Genomic DNA, 20,804 nt, shown 5'->3' on the forward strand with positions numbered 1-20,804 from the left:
ACACGATTAGCCTTAAAAATATGTAAAGATGTCGTAATAGTGCATTTGGGTAAATTTCTCGTTACGATAAGCAAAGAAAACTACATTTTGAGTCATTTTGCATTACATTAATTTATGGCGTCCGCCATTTTTGGGTCCTAAGGGCTCCATTCAGCCTAAGATGGCTGAACCAATCAGAGGTGGTAACACCAGTGGCTATACTCTCTCAATATAGGTACTCTAATCTTTCCGAAAAAAAAAAACTAGCTAACTGTTTTTCTTAAAATTTTCGGCAATTTATTTCTCTCTGATTCAAGAATATTCGTAGACATTGTAATGGTAGGTTTTTATTTAGGAAAGTAAAACAATCGGAAATTTTCAATCCTTTCAATTAAGATATCCATTTTCCGACTTTAACCATCGATGTGCTGAAAACGCTTGGCAGGGCAACATAGGACTTTTAAAGTGTTATTTCTATTATAACCGCAGGAATAATTTTTAATTGTTCTGCTACCCAGGAATAATTTTATTCACATGAATTTATTTTTGCGTGATGGAGGATGACATGCAAACAAAGCCTCATTTCTCGTGAATAATGAGGTTAAAAATGAAAAATAAATCGTCTTCCGTCTCCTTTTTGAACGGTTAGGCGGCAATCTTGATGCGCAACAGTTTTTTCCTTTTGATGAAATGAAGGCGGAAATAACTCCGCCGCGAAACGAGGACTCCAGTGAGCAAGAACGCACAAGTGCCGGAGGGACGCAATTAGATCCCAAAGTTGCAAAATTTCTGATTACAGATTGCACTTTTACTGGGAAGCTGTTAGGTGTTTTTGAATGAAAAGTTCACTGATTTTCCTTGTAATCAAGCAAAAACGCCAAAATTTTGAATAAAAATCGCAGGTCATACATATATTCTTGTAAAAAATTGAATAGTTTTAGTCAACTTTACAACTATAGAATGGACTCAGGTTCTATTTGGGAGACGACAAAGTGTGATCTACTCTCATTTTGAATGGTAGGTAACTTTTTCGACAAAAAGAGACATCTGGGCTTAAATGATGAGAACTGCAAGGTAATCAAAGCTTCGTGAAATGCGCGGATTTTGGAATTTACCAAAGTGTGAGATTCGCCTTCATATGAGGAAGTATGCAATACGCATCTTCCGCGTTGAAGTAGTCGTATTCTCACAATCTCATACCGCGTGTCTCATATTCTGGTAAAACAGGCTTTTTATGGTTTTATTTTTTTATTCTTATAGAATTAGAATTAACAGGCTTGTACATAGAGTATTTGTAAAGTAAGCAACATTTAAAGGAATCATGATGAAATAATATTCCGGAAGGCAAATGTTACAGACAAAGATGAAGTTTAGAAACACATAATCAGTTAAACTCAAATTAGATAGATGCACATTTGAATACTTTACGAGTGCATAGTTTACATCAGTACTATACGCTTGAGGAAAAACGGGGTATTCTTATCTGAATAGATATTTACACTTAAGAGAGAAGATTAAATTTTGACTGGTAATTTCCTTTTCAATAAATTACGGACTATCAACTTTTGATGCTAATGGTGCTAAAGAAAAATGAACAATTCTCAATTACTCTTCGAGTGCGTATATTTGCTCCGTGAACACATACCCTAAACGATATTTTAAATATTTTTGTATGTTCTTGGCAATTCCCATAATTTTAATCACAATTCTCTTCAAATTAATGGTGCATTTATGTAAACTTCATCATAAATGTATTCTATTAATCATCAATTACGTTAGGCGTCAACAATTTCAAGCTGTCAATGTAAAAATTGTGAGCCGCGAATCAAAATTTCGGGTTTGAGCGAGAAAAGTAACAATTGAGTTATAACCTACTAAACACTGCTATTAATAAGCCTAATCTAACAATGTATATGCCTAATAATAACCTCTAACTGGAAAACCATTCTATCGTATCAAAAACGATTTTTTTGGTTTCTATATTAGAATTTTTTCACAAAAATACCTAACTACATTGCTCGATTTTAACGATGAGTTCGTAAGTGTTTTCGACACGATATGTATGCACAAATAAGTAGATTAATCATTGAATATTTACAGTAAGAAAATTTTTTCGGTCATACGAACCGCAAGTACGCACAGAGTTCTATATTACTACTCGGTTCATGTGTCCGTAATTCCGTATACTCTCAGTCCTAAGTTCCACATTTCCTCGGCAAAGTTCTGTTGCACGAATCGAGGATATGGTACATAGATCCGAGAGTGCGGTTACTCGCATCAAAGATACAGCCAAACAGATTCTAAGAGAAAGAGATTCAATATACCCTTAGAACACCGCACTCACGGTTTCTGTGACTGAACTTGAACTTCATTTCTCAGTGAGTTTGAACTATAAATTTAGCACGGAACTCAGAGAAAAGTTCAATGACCGGGGTACATTTTATTTTAAGAAAAACAATTAAAACAACAAGAAAATGTCTTTTCCTTAAATTCTATGGCATCTTTTCAACACAATGTATCACTCATTGTGCCAACACAGATCATGTAGCCGTAATGATTTGAAGAGGATCTCGGTAGATTTTTAGGGTTAGTATCGAAAATGAACGCCGTATTCCTCGATTACCTCGGATAGCTGAAAATATTGAAATTTTTCTGGGAAATACAATCTTCCGAAAATATGGTGCAGGAATGAGAAAAATTTAGGTAATTTTCGAATTCAACAACCAAGATAAATTGGATGCAGCGCCATTGGACTTTTAAGACATTTTGCCATCCTGGCTTTCCAGACGCTAAACAATCGGATCAGCTTAACATTGTGATATTGGTGATAGGAATGGGTGGATGATGATGATTTTTGATCGGGAAAACCTCATCATCAGAAGTAACATGGAAAATTCTGTGACATATTATACATGCATTCCTGTACATTTTTGCGCACTGAATCTGATAATGACCTTGGTTATGTTTTCCTGGATTTCATCATTGATCCGTTCAAGTGATTTTTCTTGTCAAAAATTGATAGTTCATCTAGTAAAACGATTGTAAAGTGAAGACACACATGAACATTCTGGTATTTTTTTCTCGTCATAAAAAGCTTAGAAGCTAATGAATTTGATGTTAAAAAGCTTGAGAGTTGGAGAACCCTTTTTTCAAAAAATAAATAAATAAATAAAAATTGCAAATTATTTCTTCAGTAATGAAAAGAAGAATTTTTTTAGTTTGAATATCTTTGAATGATGATTTTTCTCCGCGAGGGATGAAATGTCTCTTTCAAATTCAATCACGAATTCACATCAGAGGCGGTGCTCTTGGATTCTTTGGTAGGAAGCGTAACAATCGGAACAGGCTGGTCCAGCGGCCAACCTCCCAGGAAAAAATTAACAGCTATTGGGTCGTGCAATCTGTAATACGCCGCAAATTCTTGAATGTGGAAGTAAAGCCGATCGCGACTCATCCTGAATAGGAGGAAAGTAAAACATAAAAATTGAACTTTGATAATTTAGAAATAGTTAACTCAAATGAATTCCAAAATCAACTTTTAAAATGCTCCTTTTGTTTGAAATTGTCCACAAAAGTTCTGAAAATTGCTAGAAAGTTTTTGAGTGAGAGCTCTTGAAAAGATCTTCAGTTAAACGCTAGTACATTAAATTTTATTTTCTTTTTATGTGCGAATGATGTGCTAAGTAACGCGTTTAAGTAAGCAACATCCTACTTACCTCATTATTAATCAACAACAATGTGGATAAGAATATTGCATGGCATCATACAAATTTCAAGACTCATTATAAAACAGAGAAATAAATCCCATCTGATATTATTATAAAAAGTTGATTTGGGAATAGTTTGAAACATAACTCTGAGGGTCTATGATTTGTAATTGAAATTTGGCAAGTTTTTTGTCTCTTAGCTCGCTTTCTTTAATCGGACAGTAGATTTAGAGTTGTTTCTAACAATGTTGTGTTATTAAGCTTATTCATATCTAATGTCTCAATGCTTTTTGGAACAAAATTACAACTAAAAATCTAGGGACTCAAAATATTTCTAGATATCTGATATACGTAAGTACATCAAAAGGATAACTTCCCATTATGGGTGACGAAACCCAGAAATAAAATAATATCGATCCAATTCAACGCGTTAACAGTGTCGCCAAATCAAATATCGATTCAAAAATTTGTTTTGTAATCTACCCGGAGTGTTCATTTTGGCTGTAAGAATGTACCTGTTAGGAAACTTGATAAGACTTGATTTCATCGTTGACTGCAGTTGAACCCATTAATCCAGGATTGCTCGAAAGGTCTAAGAAAATATATGATGATTGCGCGAAAAAGGCACAAGGATTGCGCGAATAGAAACCGTAACATCTGCTACAGGAATGCACCAATTTAAAATGAAGTTACTTTACGGTAGAAGTTTGGCAAAACAGGAAGCAGTTGTAAAATAAAAGCTCTTTTATGTTAACGCTAGTTTAGGTTACTTTGTTGACAAGTCATCGATGTCCTACTTTCTGATGATAAATGAAGTGAAAAGATTGAATAATGGTCATTGGTATAAAGAATTTACCTAACTTTTCTCGGAAAAATATTTAATCGGGAGAAACGAAGCAACGTTAGAATGCTCATACGGCGTCGAAACACAACACGGGTCTTTTAGGCTCTATCAGTCGACGCCCCAATTACTCTAAGTTCGAATAATCGCGCCAAACACAGTGGGGCAGAGGCAGGCGTTAAACGCAGATTAGCGCCTGCAAGACCCTGGGAATACTTCATGCATTGCGCAAAACACTGCGGTTGACGTAAAGCCCATATCAGCGCCTACAAGACTGCATGAATACTTCTCGCATTGCGCCAAACGCAGGGCTGTCGGTCAGTTGGCGTAAAACACATCATATTAGCGCGTACAAGACTGTAGGACTACGTGTCATAATTCACGACTTTCTTCTGCAGTTTCTACCATAGTTAAAGGGAAAATATGGATCCTCATTGTAACGGTTCAGGAATTTAGATAATATTTATTTTTTTGTTTTTTTTTGTTACATTAAAGGAAAATAGAACGAACGTAAATGTCACGTCAAAATTTTCAATACTTTTATTTGAGATCATTCTGGTGAATTATCAGAATTTTTTTAGAAAAGCTGTATGTAGCTTTTTAAAACATTTATTGAAAATAAAACTTAAGTGGTGCATAACGTTGCGATCAGAGATAAATACAATCTTTCTTTCGGGTGCACCCGTCGGGTTTTGAATCTATTCATCTATTAAAAAACTTGAACATGGTTGTTCTACGATTTTTTACTTGTAGTTTTTTTCAGTGGTTGGTAACCGCGTTGCGGCCATAGACCCTTAGTTCACTTTTACATGTCTATGAAAGCTCTCTGGGCCATTCGTGCCGCGAGGACTATCTATCGAAGAGAGATATGCCCGTAAGTGAGGAGGGAATGAACACTGAACAGTCCTCCACGATGTAGTTATCTACCACAAACTACCAAGATTGCCAGTTTAACGCTTCCTCGTTGAATATTGAATTTTCGTGCAAATATGCGAGTTAATAAAAACCCCCGCAAATATGCGGGGGGTTGTCAGCGGGATTTTATGTGACTAAGGGTTTAAAACAGGGATGTTGTTTGTCGCCAACATTATTTAAAATTTATCTCGAGTGCGTGCTAAAAGAATGGAAAAAGAAATGCTCTGGTATGGGTGTCCCCTTGGGTGATCTCGAAACTCTGTTTACTCTGTGCTTTGCTGATGACCAGGTGGTGGTTGCTCAAGATCAAGATGACGCGGAATACATGATGCGCAAGCTAGTAGAAGAGTATCGGAAGTGGGGTCTGGAAGTCAGCATATCCAAATCTGAGAAGATGACTTTTGGCGGTGATCAGCAAAGCATTGAGTTGGAGGATGGGCAGCAGATCAAAGGCTGCGAGCACTTTAAGTACTTGGGAGTGCGGTTGACCCAGGATGGAAGGACGGATCAAGCTATCAGGGAAAGGAACACCTTAGCAAGGAAGGCTATAGCGATTTTAAATGGAATCCTCTGGGATCAGCGGATTTCCAAAGATAACAAGAGGAGGATATACAACGCTGTAGTCAAAAGTATATTAACATACGGATGTGAAGTTTGGCAGCTGAAGAAACGGACACAGGATATGCTAAGAGCAACGGAGATGGATTTCTGGAGAAGGTCAGCAGGAATTTCTAGGAGAGATCGGGTCCGTAATGATAGAGTGCGTCAGATAATGGAAGTCAAAAATGACATCGTGTTCGACGTCATGACCAAACAACTTGTTTGTGGTCATGTCAATAGGATGACGGAAGAGAGGCTGCCAAAAAAGATGCTTGATTGGGTTCCTCCTGGGAGGAGACGTAGGGGACGCCCAGTGAGAGGTTGGCGACAGGGGGTGTTAAATGAGATGAGGGAGTGTCAACTCCCTGATGACCTGTGGGAAGACCGAGCTTTGTGGCGATTAGGCGTCGCACAGCGCCAAAGAGCGCTATAAAAGCGACTCATATATATATATATGCGAGTTAATAGTACCAGAAAAATTCGCGCAATCCTATGCATCTCCAAAAAGGTAAAAAATGGGGCATTCGTGCAATCCTTTTGCAGCCATTGAACCCTACCTCTTTGAACCCGAGTCGCGCATTTTAAGTCGAGTTATCTTAATAAGCATAAGTATTGCAGAGGTTTACCTGTTCGATTGAGCTGAAATCTTTGTTTTTTCGTATTCAATTCTGCCAGGCTGCTTAAACATTGCGAAAATGTATCGGTGCATTCCTGTTGACACCAAAATAAAAATTTCAAGCAAGTTGATGGAAAAAAAATATTTTTTTTTACAGCCACGTGTAAACTTGGTCACTTTTCTTCACATTAAATGAACTTAAAGAAAATTGTGCACAGTCATGTGATCGCTGAGGCTCTCGAAAGAGACGCACATTTGACGCGTCATAGCGTTAGATTTTTCTTTTTAATTTTACCATCATAATGTTTTCGTACGTCGTCGCTCCTCTGAGGTAAAGGCGAATCACAATTTCAACGTGAGCCTTCCTTTACATTTAAATCCATGCTTCCTGGGGCTCATGCGGATATCGAGGTACGATCTTACGCCAGAGGAGCGGCAACGTGACGTAATCTCTTGTCCAATTGCTGCATGTCATTCAAGGTAGAGGATGTTTAGGATGATGATTCTTACCTGATCTAGGCGTTACTATTGGACCGATGTATTCTATCACGTGCTCACCTTCGTCAATATGGTTATTGGGAATGTTGACGACTAACCAGTGAATTCGCTCTGCAAAAGCACGTGCTTTGCGTGAGGGTACATCAGCATCTGTTCGCAAGAGACGGAAACATTTGTTAGGTCATGATATGCACTTGAAGTTGGGATATCAAAGTAGATTCGATACGTATAACTATAGCTGAGGTGAGCAATATAACAGTCTCAGCATGGACTCCAAAAAGACGACAAAATCTATCCTAGGTTGTCGATAAAGTACATGAAGCCTTTGGAATTTTGAGCGATGCCGATCGACAATCGTTAATTAAAATTACGGTTTTTTTTATCATTTTTGGAGCCTATGATCAGGTTGAAATTTTGTTGACTTGCCGCCCTAAAGTCATAGATCCATACTGCAGCCACCTAGAGCCCCCTTTTAAAGCTGTGCTGAGAGAATTTTTCCGCAATTCCGAAGAGAAAAGGGAAAACGTCTGGCAAGATATGCTACATGTCTCTCAAAAGTCTCGAATAATAAGTAAATAAATTCTGAAAAATTGAAAGTATTTTCCTCAACGTGTTTCCTTTTTTCTTCAAAGCAAACAATGAACTCAGAACTATATTCAATTTTTGAGTGTTGAACACGATTTTAGTAATGCCATTTAGTTGAGACGGTGACGTATGAAATAACTTGCCTGGATATAAGTAATCAATCTATTTTTTAAAATATTACTGAGCGATCAACATGAAAATTAAAATAGACGGTACAGTACATGTCGAGCTGTAGTTTGACCTATTCACTACTTAATAATAAATGCCTTCGGTACAGAAAATAAGTTTCAATAATCCACACATATGTGTCACAAAGTAGCTCGATTTATTTCCCCTACAGTTTAATTTTTCAAATTCCAGCATTTTTCAGGCCCTTAGCATCTTTATGAAAATGGTGAAATTTACGTGTAAATGCTCAACGTAAATGAACAGAAGTTTAGAATAGAATACGTTTTACCCACTAATACTAGCGAGTAGAATGATCCATTAGTCCATGGCCAAACAATATGTCTAGGTTTCTTTTGCAGCAAAGCTGGTTCCAATTTATTCCCAAAATTTATAATGCTTCTTCGTGAGTAGGCCACCTAGAAAATTTAGTTACTTCTTTTATAACTCATCATACTTAAATTTGAAATTTAACGTCAATATTTTTCATGAACTGCTACAAAACCCGGCTTTAAAAAACGAAGTTATACAAAATTGTCCCAATATGTCTAGGTTTCTTTTGCAGCAAAGCTGGTTCCAATTTATTCCCAAAATTTATAATGCTTCTTCGTGAGTAGGCCACCTAGAAAATTTAGTTACTTCTTTTATAACTCATCATACTTAAATTTGAAATTTAACGTCAATATTTTTCATGAACTGCTACAAAACCCGGCTTTAAAAAACGAAGTTATACAAAATTGTCCATTAGGCACAGTTTTAAATATACGTGATCTTGGCAGATAGTGAAAATAAATCAAGTGTGCGATACGTTATGCAGTAAGTGGTTGCGAACTACTTTTAAACTCTATAATATGTTATTTTATAGAAGTTGACTCATAGTTCCTCACTTTTCATACCACATATGACCGTAATTATACACTGAGAAGACTCGATTTAAGTCGATGAAACAACTAACGTTGCTGGATTTTAAGGAATAGCAATAAAAAGGAACGCGAAGTATTCTTAGCATACAGAAGTGCTATGCAACTACCTGACCACCGGAGCGTGGCACTTACAGTACCATTGGAGGCAAACTTAAGGCACCAACTCAATAGGCCAATTCCTGCAACCGCCTAAGGGCACTCTGCAACTCCCAACTAATTATTTTATTATCTTCATTATTACGGTTAAAAAAAAAAAAAAAAAAAAAAAAAAAAAAAAAATTCATGAGACAAACCGCCAGCCCTAACGTTTATAGGACGTGACGAGATTCTTGTTTCTTCTGTTGCAATAGCTTCCAGGCACCTTTGTAAAATCCGTCATCGCTAAAAATCGGCTTACCTCTAGGACGTGAGACGATGCAACCGCCAACACGTCCGGAATTACTGCATGGCTCAATAAAAATGATTCGATCACGTCTTTGGATTTGTTCTGCGCATTTGGAGTGGCCGTCCCGAAGGAATTTTCTATCGATGCTGCAGCAGCGGAGGCATTGCCATCTGCAGTCGGTGATGGTGGTATTTTTTCCTTAGCTGCGTTGAAATTATTTTCGGTATGTCCATTATCCTCCGTTATCACTGTACCAGTCAGTAGTAACAGAAGTATAGCAATTCGACGAGTCGTTCCGCTCAGCCGAAAACAATTTTTCGGGAACATGTTCAGAAAATGAAGTTCGTCGACTTAAGATTCCATACTGAATTTCTACCAAGGAAGTTTTTTGACTCGAGGAACGGATGTTAGTACTCTGGGATAAATTAATAGCTTTACTTTTTTGAAAATTTTTCACAAGGTGAGCTTAGTTTCAATAGCTTTTTAACAGATATTTCTTATCAAAATAGAGAGATATTTAGGAGCTTACTACTGCTACACTATTGTGATGTTTATAAAACGCTTGGTAGATGGATTTCCGTTTGATATGCGTTGCATAATTTAAGCAGCCACGGCTGATAATGGGATGGAAAAAATGATTTTGAGATGGATTAAAAGATCTGATTACAAAGTGATGTCCGAAAGAGTCCACACGTGTGAAAACCTTAAAAGCCTACGAAAGCCGATCGTGGCTACTATAAAAGTTTGAACTTCAGATCCGGATATTGTATCAGTGAAAGCCTGCCGGACGTCTTTCTATTCGAAGCCCAGTGAAATCGGGTCATCAGTGACTCGGTGAATGTCATTTTGTGCAGTGAACTGAATGCCTCTTGTAAACGCCGACTCAGCTATTAGAGGTTAGTTCCGGAAATCATGGTGGAAGCCTACAATAGACCTTAACCTTTCTTAGTCAAAGGTAATATAAGGGACGATTGGATTTTAAACGTGAGTTCATTGACGTGTTAATATCCATGGAATGAGATAGTAAACCCGCTGAATTGTGGAATGTCGTCGACGCAGATGATCGTGAGAGGATTATATTGCATTGCGTTTAGAAACGTCTGAAGATTAAGGCGAAATAATCAAGAGGATGGACGCTTGGTGTGAGTCACAAAGTCATGTAACTGCAGAGCATATCAAATTCAACTCCAAGAAACAACTTCCAACAGAATCGAAAAATTGCACTTCGAAATGGAACTTTATAAATCCTGCCTATCTAGGCCTGCAACGGAAACGAGGAGTAGTGGCCATTATGTTAGGACTATCTGCTGCATCAAAAACGCCGATCAATCAAAAAAGATTTGTTTCAAGGTATCTTGTTTTTTCTTACGCTTTCTGCGGGTACGAGTGCAATGCAACTATTCGACCACCCAAACATGGCACAGTATCACTCGAAACTGAAGGAAAACTTAACGAACGACTCATTAGGCCAATTCCTGCATCGGCTGAAAAGTCACTGGGTTTTAAAAAATAGCAATAAAAATGAACGCGACCTTTACTTAGCGTACGGAAGTGCGATGCATCTATTCGACCTTCCGCGCGTGGCACAGTATCGCTCGAAATTGAAGGCGAACTTAAGGCACCAACTCAACATGACTTGGCTTTGATTGTAGAGTGGACTTACTTGTGAGAATTTCTTTAGTGTATTAAGGGTTATCTGAAAGTTGTCGGGGGTTAAGTAGTTTGCATTCTAAAATTCTACATCTTTTTTCTCTCAATTTTTTCTCCGGTACTTTTTCACTAATTTTTCCGAATACCTTCCTCGATTCTATTACCTCCGGCTTTTCTTCCGTTGATTTGACCAGAATCTTTATTTTTTCGGATTTTTATTCCGTTGGTTTTTCCTGGCAACCGTCGAACCGTCGTGAACGGTATCTCCGGTACTACTCCTCTTGCTGGAGTAGAATTGTTTGCCGCCTTCTTAGCATAAGATTCCGTCACCTTCATTGTCTCTGACATCCCTTCCAGTTTCTCGTCTAATTTCAGTATTTGTCCTGTATCTGTTTTGCTCAAAGTTTCCAAAATTTTCTTTAATTTGTTAATGTCCTCCTTTCCTAATTCCTTACTCCCTTTTCCGATTTTTTCATTAATATCCTTAACGTCCTTTTTAAGAGTCATCACATCCTTCCAGGGCTGGGAACCCGAATGGATTTTGGAACCGGTTCCGGTTCCGGTTCTCATGGTCCAATGATTCGGGTTCGGGTTCCGGTTCCGGTTCCGGGGTCCGAAGATTCGGGTCCCGGTTCCGGAACCGGTTCCACTCGGGTTCCATGGTATTAGTATTCGCGAAAATAATTTAATTTTAAAGTAAATTACTCAAAATGAGAGAGAGTTCAAAACTGGGCAATTTTAATGAAGCAATCAAAAATGATTAATTTAGAAACAATAATTTGAATCAAGCAATTGAAAATGATATTACTTAAGCATACCGGAGCAACAGGATACTTTCCAGCAAGTCCGGCGCGATTGCTGGCTGCATACTCCACGCAAAATTCTCTCAGCGAGATTAGCCGTTGCAGCATAAGGCAGCGTTCGGACATGCTTTTTTAAGTTTGTTACATGATTCCCTCCTATTTTTTCTTTGCAACGTCTACAAACTGATTTATTTTCTTCCTTGATGTAGTCAAAAAAAATTCTAATACTTCCCATTTTACTTTTTAAAATTCCACTTCACTTAAAATGAGTTCGCTCAATTAAATTGATTTTTCACCGATAAAAAATTTGTTACAATTTCCTTGGATACGGGGCCGTCTCAAACCGGCGTTGCTGCAACATCAGCTGTCACGGAACCGATACGGAACCCGTGTAGGAACCCTGTTCTCGGATTGTGCGGCGGTTCCGGTTCCGGTTCCGGTTCTGAAGGTCCGAAGTTTCGGGTTCGGGTTCCGGTTCCGGTTCCGCATAAACATGCGGGTTCTGAGGGTTCCGGGTTCCGGGTTCCGATCGGGTTCCCAGCCCTGCATCCTTCTTTATTTCCTGACATGTCTTTACTATTTCCTTCACCACCGGTGACTCCTCAAACGCTCTCAGAATTCTAAGAAACTCCGGTTTCTTTGTTCCCCCATTCTCTATCCTCGATTTCCTATATTCCTCCTTCCCCTCATCGTCCGTATTTACTGGAGTAGTTCGTGGTTCGAGTGGAGTGGAGTGGTCTCGGCCTATCAAAGACATTAAAAGAGTCCTCATCATCATCTACAAAAATTGATGTTTCTGAAAGATCGTGAATCTTCCTCTTCCCAGGAATCACATCTACTTCCATCTCCATGTTCCCTTGTGTCCCCTTTCCACTTTTCTTTATATTCTCCCCCTAGGATCCCTGTCTTTCTGTATTCCTAGGTGCCAATTCTAGTATTTTCATCTAGTTTGGCAATCAATCTCTCCCTATCTGACCGGAGCTTTCTATTTCTTGACTCGAATGCAGAGATCTCATCCCTCATGTTACCTATTTCCTTGGATAGGTTCGAGAAACACTCAGCATCCGTTTTTCTGTCCACCTTTTCCTTATCTGATATCTTTTTATCCCTTACTTGAACTTTTTCCGCAATCAGTTCGGACAGAGTGATCATCCCTTGTTCCTTTCCAATAATTTTCTTGTTAATATCTTCCACTTTGTTTAAAGGGGAGTCCGATTTTCTGTCCCTTATCGAGACAATTGTCCGTCACCACCAGTATTATCAGTATGGTTTTGTTATGGCGAAACAAGTCGTGAAAGTTAATTTTTCAACACAGTATATGACGCGATACGTCAAATGCCCATCCATGTATACCCAATTACAATTATTTACGGTGTAATCTGTGTGGTAAGAATTCATTAACTGTGATGAAAAGTAAAAGTATTTGTTCTCAACCATTATTACAGATTAATTTTTCATCTACTTTAATGGAACTAGAATAATACCGTCTTCCTTTGATAGAGTTGTAAGAGATTGAATGTCCTCTTACTGTGAGATGGGTACTTTTCATACTTCTTCAAGGATGTAATGTGATTGATGATGCAGTGTAACAATAAAACATAAATCCCATTGAATCCGAGGTGAGACGTGACACTTTGAATTGAAATCACTTTAAATTCTATTGATCTATGGCTGTAACGGAAATGAGAAGTAGTGGCCATTATGTTGAAATATGTAGTATATGCCGAATCGAAAACGCTGATCAATAAAAAAATACTTGTTTCTAAATATTAAATCATCTTTAGAACATCAATTACTTGTTTTTTCTTCTGCTTTCTTTAGCTACCTTATGTTATGAGGTAAAAAGTTAGGTAAATGCAGAAACCTATGTTTGCAACACATGGTTTTCCACGTAAAATTGTTTGTGATAATGTACCTTTTGACACAAAAGAATTTCATGACTACATGAAACTACACAATTTGTAAAGTTTTCACTACTAGTTCTAGTTATCCGAACGGACACGGAGTGATTTGGATTTACAGAACTGGAATTTTTCAAGTTTAAATTTTACATTATTTTTGCGAGCAATTCCAACTACTTTTTTCAGCACTTTTATCATGTTCTATTTTTGTTTTGGTTGCTACTAATGTATCATGAATAAATAAACTTACTCCTGAAAGAAATCATATCCAAACAACCTAAATTATTATCTTTGATTTCTGGATTCGCACGGCAGCTTGGATGTGAAGTATGAATTTTGAGGAGAAAAAATAATCTCAAATACTCCAACTCTTCTTCTACCTTTTGGCCCGTATACCTAGTAAACCGCTTTTGCCATCGTTTTGACCTCCAACTCGATACAATGTATCAAGAACCTTGGTTCACTTTAGGAAAGTGACTGGCGGGCTGGTTGTGAATTTCCCTAAACTTTTAAAATAGTTACTAATAATCCAAAATTTTAGGTTGATTGATTTTTGTCGTTCTCTGTATTTTTTTATTGTAAATTCTAGAGATGAATGAGCTTTGTTATTTAATTGTTTTACATACGCCAAGTCCCAAGTCTGATCGAAATAACCCGTATTTAAATACTCGTAAATTACTTTTGGTAGTATTTGAAATATTATCTTTTTTATTTTTAAAGTTAAAAAATATTTTCTTTTTTAAATTGTTACCTTTTTAGTATAGGCCTTATCAACATACTGGCATCTTTTCAACCGCCTCTTCATTGGTCATATGTAACTCTCTCCTAAGAGATATAGACAGGCCACTTCGACCCAAATCGTAGTCAACCGGGGTAGCCGTCAAAAAAAAAAAAAAAAAAAAAAAAAAAAAAAAAAAAAAAAAAAAAATCCCTGGCATGACTCGACTCTCGTAAAAATACCAAATTTTAGATATGGGCGTTTGAGAGGTATCTCTTAACACATTTCCTGCCCCCCTCCCCTCATCAGAATGATTATTGACCTGGACATATTAGAGCATACTTTGAGCAAATCTTTGACTTTAAATTGCCTAATATTGCAAAAAAAATTGGCACTTTAAACCTCGTTGATGACGACGCAGAGATATTACTAATCGTGGTTAATGAATGGCTGTGTTGCATCTACAAAATTGAAGGCGCCATCGCGTGAGACGTTAACTCGCAATGCTTCGTTCTATGCTTTTAGTATGGTATCGCTCAAATTCGGTGGAGGTCTAATAGGAAACGAGGTCTGATTACGTCCCTCCTATCTTCAGTTGTGTTGCTCACATATAGCCCTTGGAGTACCGCTACAAAGAAGCTAACTCGAACCAACACAGCATGGCAGCAGAGCCAGAGGCGGATCCAGCAATTCGGCAACACCGAATTCCCTCCATTTAAACCTATGCCAATTAATCGATTCTTGTCGGAGCACCTGGCCCCTCCAAGAATCGATATATTCACTGAAAAACAAGCGGGAAAGTTCTAATACTGTCGTATTAGAAAAGCGCTCAGGTGTTAGTAAATGTATTTAATGAAGAAAGGACGTATAAACTCCGTCGACTTGGCTGGGAAATGGAAATAAAACATCAGCTGATAGTAAACAAAGGTTACCAAGGAAATCGTAAACGCGTATTTTTGTTTCCCGAAAATGAGCTCACCGTTGAGCTCATCAGGCGCGTTTTTTTTAGGCTTTATTTGAGTTCAACGATCAATTTCGATAAGAATTACTCACTAAGAAATTGTCTTATAGACAAACGATCGAAACTACCTGCGCATTACGTTAAAAGCATAAAATACAGTTTTCACAGCTTTATTTATTTTAAAAATGGACCCCCCCCCCCCCAAAAAAAGCCTACACATCGATGAGCTGGTGCGCCATTTAAACGCATTAGCACTAGTATACTAGTACCCAGAGGCAAGTCGAAATCAAAAAGCGCTGCCTATCGGCTGAGCGCTTAAAAGGATTGCTAATCCACCGATTTAGGGTGGAGCAAAATTTGATTCACTTCGTAAAGCTTTCTTATCGGTGCACGGTGTTGAATCAAGTGAACGACTAGCACGAATTGCTACACCGATTTGCTACATCTGCGCGCCTTCATGCAGTCTGTTAATCTTGCATCGAGTGGCATGGAAGTGTAACTGCACTTTTTGGTATTGGTACTTTGCGAACAGTAAAAATAGATCAATAGTCAGGCTGAAATAGCGGGATTTACGGAAAAATAGCAAAATTTACGGAAGAATAACTAAAAAGGTAACAGACGTAGCTTTTCAGAGAGCTGAATCACCTGCACGCGTGGGTGTAAGTTAGCTGAAATTTGTGTAGCGATTTTACCTGCATGGTTTGCACATTCGTTTTTAGCTACACCATGCTATGAAATACCCGCGTGCACGGCAATTTCAACAATATTTTTTTTTTTCAGTGTTTTCATAGGTTTAAATGGGGCAAAACGATGTTGCCGATTTGCTGGATCCACCGATGTCAGAGCAAGGGAAAAGACGCGCGTTGATGACGTCGCATTGCTTTTACATGATGTCTATATAATCCACATTTTTATAGAGTTTAACATTTTTACATTTTCATAACAAGTTTTCCGCATTATGGTCAAACTTAATATCGGTTAAGTTGTATACTCGCGGAGCAAATTTTGAATTTGTATTATTGAATGGCAAAAATATTACAATATTGACAACACGTTTTATTAGATCATGACGAATTTTTACAAAAATGATACTTTTTCAAATGAAAAAGGAACTTTACAGTATTTAAGGCAAAGCAAGTATGAGAAAAAATAAGTCATTAATCTTCTAAAGAAAATTGACCAGTTGAAAGCATGTCTTTTTTGTTATAATATAAAATGTTACACCTACCTATTCTTAGCGTGATTGATTAAATTTTGGACCAAGGGGAATTTCGTCTTGATTCAAAGGCCAGCCACAGAGAAAAAAGTTAACAGCATGTGGTTGTCCTAAATCATATTTGCCCACAAAGCTGTCAATCGAAAAGCAACTCCTCACTACAATACTTCTGTAAAAAAATGAAAACATCAAATGGAGATTCACAAATTAATATTAATTAATCTTAAAAAATCCACATTTCGCGACACAGCAATCGACAAGATTAGCGAAGTTCAATAACTCTTTCTCGTTGCACATTCTTGCCTTGCTTTAGAGGTTAAATATCCCTCACCTCTGAAAACGCCGTATCAACCCAGCTTAACCCACCTCAAGTTAACTCCAGCATAAACTCAGAGATTATATGATTCCAAAAGACGCAGAATGAGAATGCTTCCGACTTTAAGTGAATTATCGTCAGCCTAGAGTTAGTACGTCTCTGACTGCGGAGTGCAATTCACTCGGAGTTTTTTCTTTATTTTTTATTTTAATTTTTGTGGTAAGGCCAAACTGCAATTAAGAAAACAAGACGTTTTTGCCAAAAGTCTTGTGCAATTATTTTTAAACATCACTTTCAGCCTTTTCCTCTCAGTCCGTGTTCTTGTGTTGTGTATATTGCTCAGGCTACCTTGAATGATCCTTTTCTTTTAGCTATATACATAGACTTCAAAATAGACATGACATAAATTTACCTATTTAAATGTGTGATTCGTTCCTCCAGAAAATCTTGTTTCCCTTGTTGCTCGTAAATGAGAAAGAGGCATCTATGCAAACCTGGAAACACACCCACATGATATTGACCGCATGAAATACTTAGCTACTTGGTGCAAATAATATTTTTGTGATTTGAAATGCACGAGCAGCATAAACTGATGAAAAGTCTGAATTGTTGAAATACTTGAAATAATGAAATTTCTCCTTGATCTGACATAAAATAAAAAAAAAAATCGAGTTGTGAATAATACTTTTTTCCCCCCATTCTTTACCATACCCGGGTTTGGTCTTTTTTCGCCCCGAGGCAAATAGAATTTTTCCGCCTTCAGAATGCTTCGACTGGGCAAAATTACATACAAAGGAACATCAGGGAGGGGCGGGGGGAGGTTCAGATAACTACCTCGGTAGTCTACTCGGTAAATCTGAACAAGTTCTTGAATTACAGGAACAAAAACATGTTTAAGCAAAAATTAGATCGGACCAAAATAAATTACCAAAACCTTCTTATCTGCTAGCAAAAATACAGATGTAATTAGCTGGGCAAAAATTTTAGAATACTTGAATTTAAGTTCTATAAATATTATAATTATAGTAGACAAGGAACCTTTGTTTTTATGAGCCACTGGCCCTAAATAGGAAGTCAGTGTTTCTCCATCCCGCCATCTGTTTCCAGGGATGTTTGTAATTACCCACTGTTGTCTATCTCTGAAGATAGGATGATCTCTTGATGGCACGTCAAGATCTGTCAATAAAACAGGAAAAACATAAATAAGTAATTAACGCGTCCACTGCCAAATTATTAAGGGGCCTAAAGATGCCCAAAAGATGTTCCTATTGCTGATTCTAACTAAGCTAATTTTTAAAAAAAAAAAAAAATAAATAAATAAATAATTAAGTTCTCTTCGATCATAATTGGACCAATAGAACCCAAGACATGGGACGTCCTTTGTCCATTGTAATAGACAAAGGTAGTCAATGACTTTTATGACCACGAGAAACAAAAGGGTGGGGGGATCGAGATTTTGGAAATTTAAAAAAAAACCCAATTTTTGCAATTGCAAAAATTTCATAAATATTTTCAATTTTAAGACGCATCTTCCTCTATGCCGCACTTGGTTATTTAATTTCATTGACTGGCTTTGTCCATTACAATCAATATCGATTTTCAAAAAATCCTTAAGGGCGCATAAAATTTCCGACCGACTTCTTCCCGGCGAGAATTGCATAATGGAGACATAAATTAACACCAGGGACCTTAACATTGGACGATTGGCTACCCGGCCTTTTTGGGCATAAACATAATCGGAGGCATTTCAGCTATTACGGAAAAACGAAAAAATAACAATCTTGAAGTAATCATAGCTGATTTCAAAATTTTCAGAATGAAAGCGCTGCTCATGACAGGCGGTCACTGTAGACATTTTACGTGGAATAATAAAACAAATCATAACAGTTCCTTTGATTTGACATGATTTTCAAGTATACCTAAAATGAATGTCCATTGTAATGCACAAAAGGAGTAAACGGGTGAAACAGATTTATGAAAATGAGTTAATTTGATGTGTAATGCAAACTTATATAAGTGAAAGTATGTCATCTGAGAACCACTCTTTAGTGTTTTTCTTAAACCGTGTATTCTGTAGTTTATCACCAGACAGACATACATGGATAAAAATCTCATTCAAAAACTGGGTGATCACATTATTGTTGCATCATTCTATTTTCCATTTATGAAATTGAACTGTTTGAAAGTTTATGTGCATTGAAATCATAGAGAGAAGAGCAACGATAAAGTCCCCGCTTTGATAAAAAATCAATTGTATATTACCTACAAAAATCAAGGTGTAGTAAGAATTATTAGAAATGGGCCATGTAACTAAACCAGGCATACGTTCAACGGCTGCAGGCTCTAATTTGTTCCCAAGTTTTATTCGGGCATCCCGCGAGTAACGTATCTGAAATAGATGATTAGTCTGAGAAATTACAATATTCAAGAGGATATAATCAAACCTGATGCTGACTGATTATAAATAGATCATTTTTGAGCTTTCACCACGCCACACGTAGTGGATGTTTTTTCGAAGCTGCACGGTAGCATTTTAACATGCTATACTGTTAGCATCTCCGCTTTGCTTCATGGGGACTATATTTCCTCAATTTTTTGCGGCGGGAAAATATTCACGTTTTTCTTGAGTTTGTATCACTTTATGTGAGCATGGTACTCCTTGGTTTCACAATATCAATTCCTTATTTTGTCTAAATAGCCATACAAATCCAAAAATCAGAGAAACTGAAATAGGTAAATGTGCGTGAGGAATGAAAAATATAAAACACGGGTTTTGGCTATTGAATTTCATGTTTTGCAATTCTTGATTTGAGTAAGTTTCGTCCTTTTACTTCATTTCTTTCATTGTTTATGTTAACTATATTTTTGTATCAGAGCAGGTAGGTGGGATGCATAGTAAATATATATTACCTCGCACACGTGTTTCGGTGCTTTGTTCATGGCATCTGGTATTATACCGTGTTCTTGTAAAACAGTTTCAAGAAGTTGGACGTCCTCATGTTGTGGAGCGGGCACTTCGCCAAGGGTGAAATGTGATCGAGGACTGCAGAGTAACACTGAAACAACAATTGACGTTACACTCTGAAATAAAACCATGTTTAATCCTAGGTTGGTTCAGGGCTGTAACAAAAATGATGTACCTCCTTAGGCATTTCAATATCCACTATGAAAGCTCAAACAAGTTCTTATTCTGGGCTGCAGTTTGCGGTCTCTATAATTTGCCTGGAAAGGTACAATGAAGAGGGAGGTGGGGTATAGTGGTGATAAGACAATGATTTTCAAGTATTAGACATTATTTCGAGACAGATTATCTCATCTACTGTTCCTCCGCAAAAATTTCGGAATGATGCTGCAGTAAAACCGATAAGCAACTGAGAATATTAAAATTCTTGTATGAACGCATAATTTTTATCAATGAGTGACTTAACTCATCTCATAGCAATTATTATGTCAGCATATTAAGTAACCGCTTAGAAGGGTTAAGGGCACGGCACGCGTAATTTTGCAGAGGAGTCGGTCAAATTTACAACTTCACCGTCGTGCATGGAATTCAAACTCAGATCCGCGCTTTTTTGAAAAATCCAAAGTTCTTACGAGGATACAATGAATTTTTCTTTATACAAAATGACGCAATTTATACACATTAAGTAACTTAAATTCAGCAAGAAAAGTCGAGCGGGGCGTTGCAGAGATGAATATACGAAAGCTAGGAGGCTCTACTTCGCTTTACTAAGGATAGCACATCTCCAGAACATTATTTAACATTGCACACTGGCATCAATTTCGAAATGGAATTTTTCTACCTTTTAATTTCTGGATTTAACTCAACCTGAAAATATCAGACTCGGTCAAACGGATACATTTAAATCCGAAAAAAAAATCATGCCGAAAAGAAAAAGGAAAAACATATAAAATCAAACATGATTTTTTTTTTTTTTTTTTCGTAGTTGAGTACAAAATATTCATTTAAGGGTTCACATTATTATTATAGCTGGACCTAAAAATAAGACATAGACTAACATTTT

General features: G+C 37.2%; 3 protein-coding genes across 7 annotated transcripts in view; 1 reads left to right on the forward strand and 2 right to left on the reverse strand.

Moving 5' to 3' along the window:
• Nucleotides 1-20,804, forward strand: part of LOC109042868 (uncharacterized) — a 43,924-nt gene that overhangs the window by 15,613 nt on the left and 7,507 nt on the right. The window contains exon 1 of one of the 4 annotated variants that reach the window (XM_072297785.1): nucleotides 9,891-10,564. The exons of 2 other annotated variants lie outside the window; for them this stretch is intronic. The gene's annotated coding sequence lies outside the window, so the exon portion shown is untranslated. Of the gene's footprint in view, nucleotides 1-9,890; nucleotides 10,565-20,804 lie in introns of those variants that run through there. One more of the 4 variants, XM_072297786.1, reaches the window with a different exon arrangement.
• LOC109042865 (protein D1) lies at nucleotides 1,209-9,742 on the reverse strand. Its single transcript, XM_072297780.1, has 5 exons — nucleotides 9,227-9,742; nucleotides 8,199-8,325; nucleotides 7,169-7,306; nucleotides 6,669-6,753; nucleotides 1,209-3,434 (listed from the first exon to the last, which is right to left on the reverse strand). The coding sequence occupies exons 1-5, from the start codon at nucleotides 9,539-9,541 to the stop codon at nucleotides 3,260-3,262; spliced, it is 840 nt and encodes a 279-aa protein (XP_072153881.1). The 5' UTR covers nucleotides 9,542-9,742; the 3' UTR covers nucleotides 1,209-3,259.
• On the reverse strand, nucleotides 8,433-20,049 carry LOC140224198 (protein D3-like). 2 transcript variants are annotated; one of them, XM_072297803.1, is made up of 6 exons: nucleotides 19,690-20,049; nucleotides 19,042-19,168; nucleotides 17,818-17,955; nucleotides 17,192-17,273; nucleotides 16,476-16,632; nucleotides 8,433-8,528 (listed from the first exon to the last, which is right to left on the reverse strand). In XM_072297803.1, the coding sequence occupies exons 1-5, from the start codon at nucleotides 19,873-19,875 to the stop codon at nucleotides 16,482-16,484; spliced, it is 684 nt and encodes a 227-aa protein (XP_072153904.1). In that variant the 5' UTR covers nucleotides 19,876-20,049; the 3' UTR covers nucleotides 8,433-8,528; nucleotides 16,476-16,481. The 2 variants fall into 2 exon arrangements, with proteins under 2 accessions (XP_072153904.1, XP_072153903.1); XM_072297802.1 differs by lacking the exon at nucleotides 8,433-8,528 and having other exon boundaries at nucleotides 16,283-16,632; nucleotides 19,690-20,047.

The sequence above is a fragment of the Bemisia tabaci genome, chromosome 3 (genome assembly GCF_918797505.1).
Source record: "Bemisia tabaci chromosome 3, PGI_BMITA_v3".
Classification (NCBI taxonomy): Eukaryota; Metazoa; Arthropoda; class Insecta; order Hemiptera; family Aleyrodidae; genus Bemisia; species Bemisia tabaci.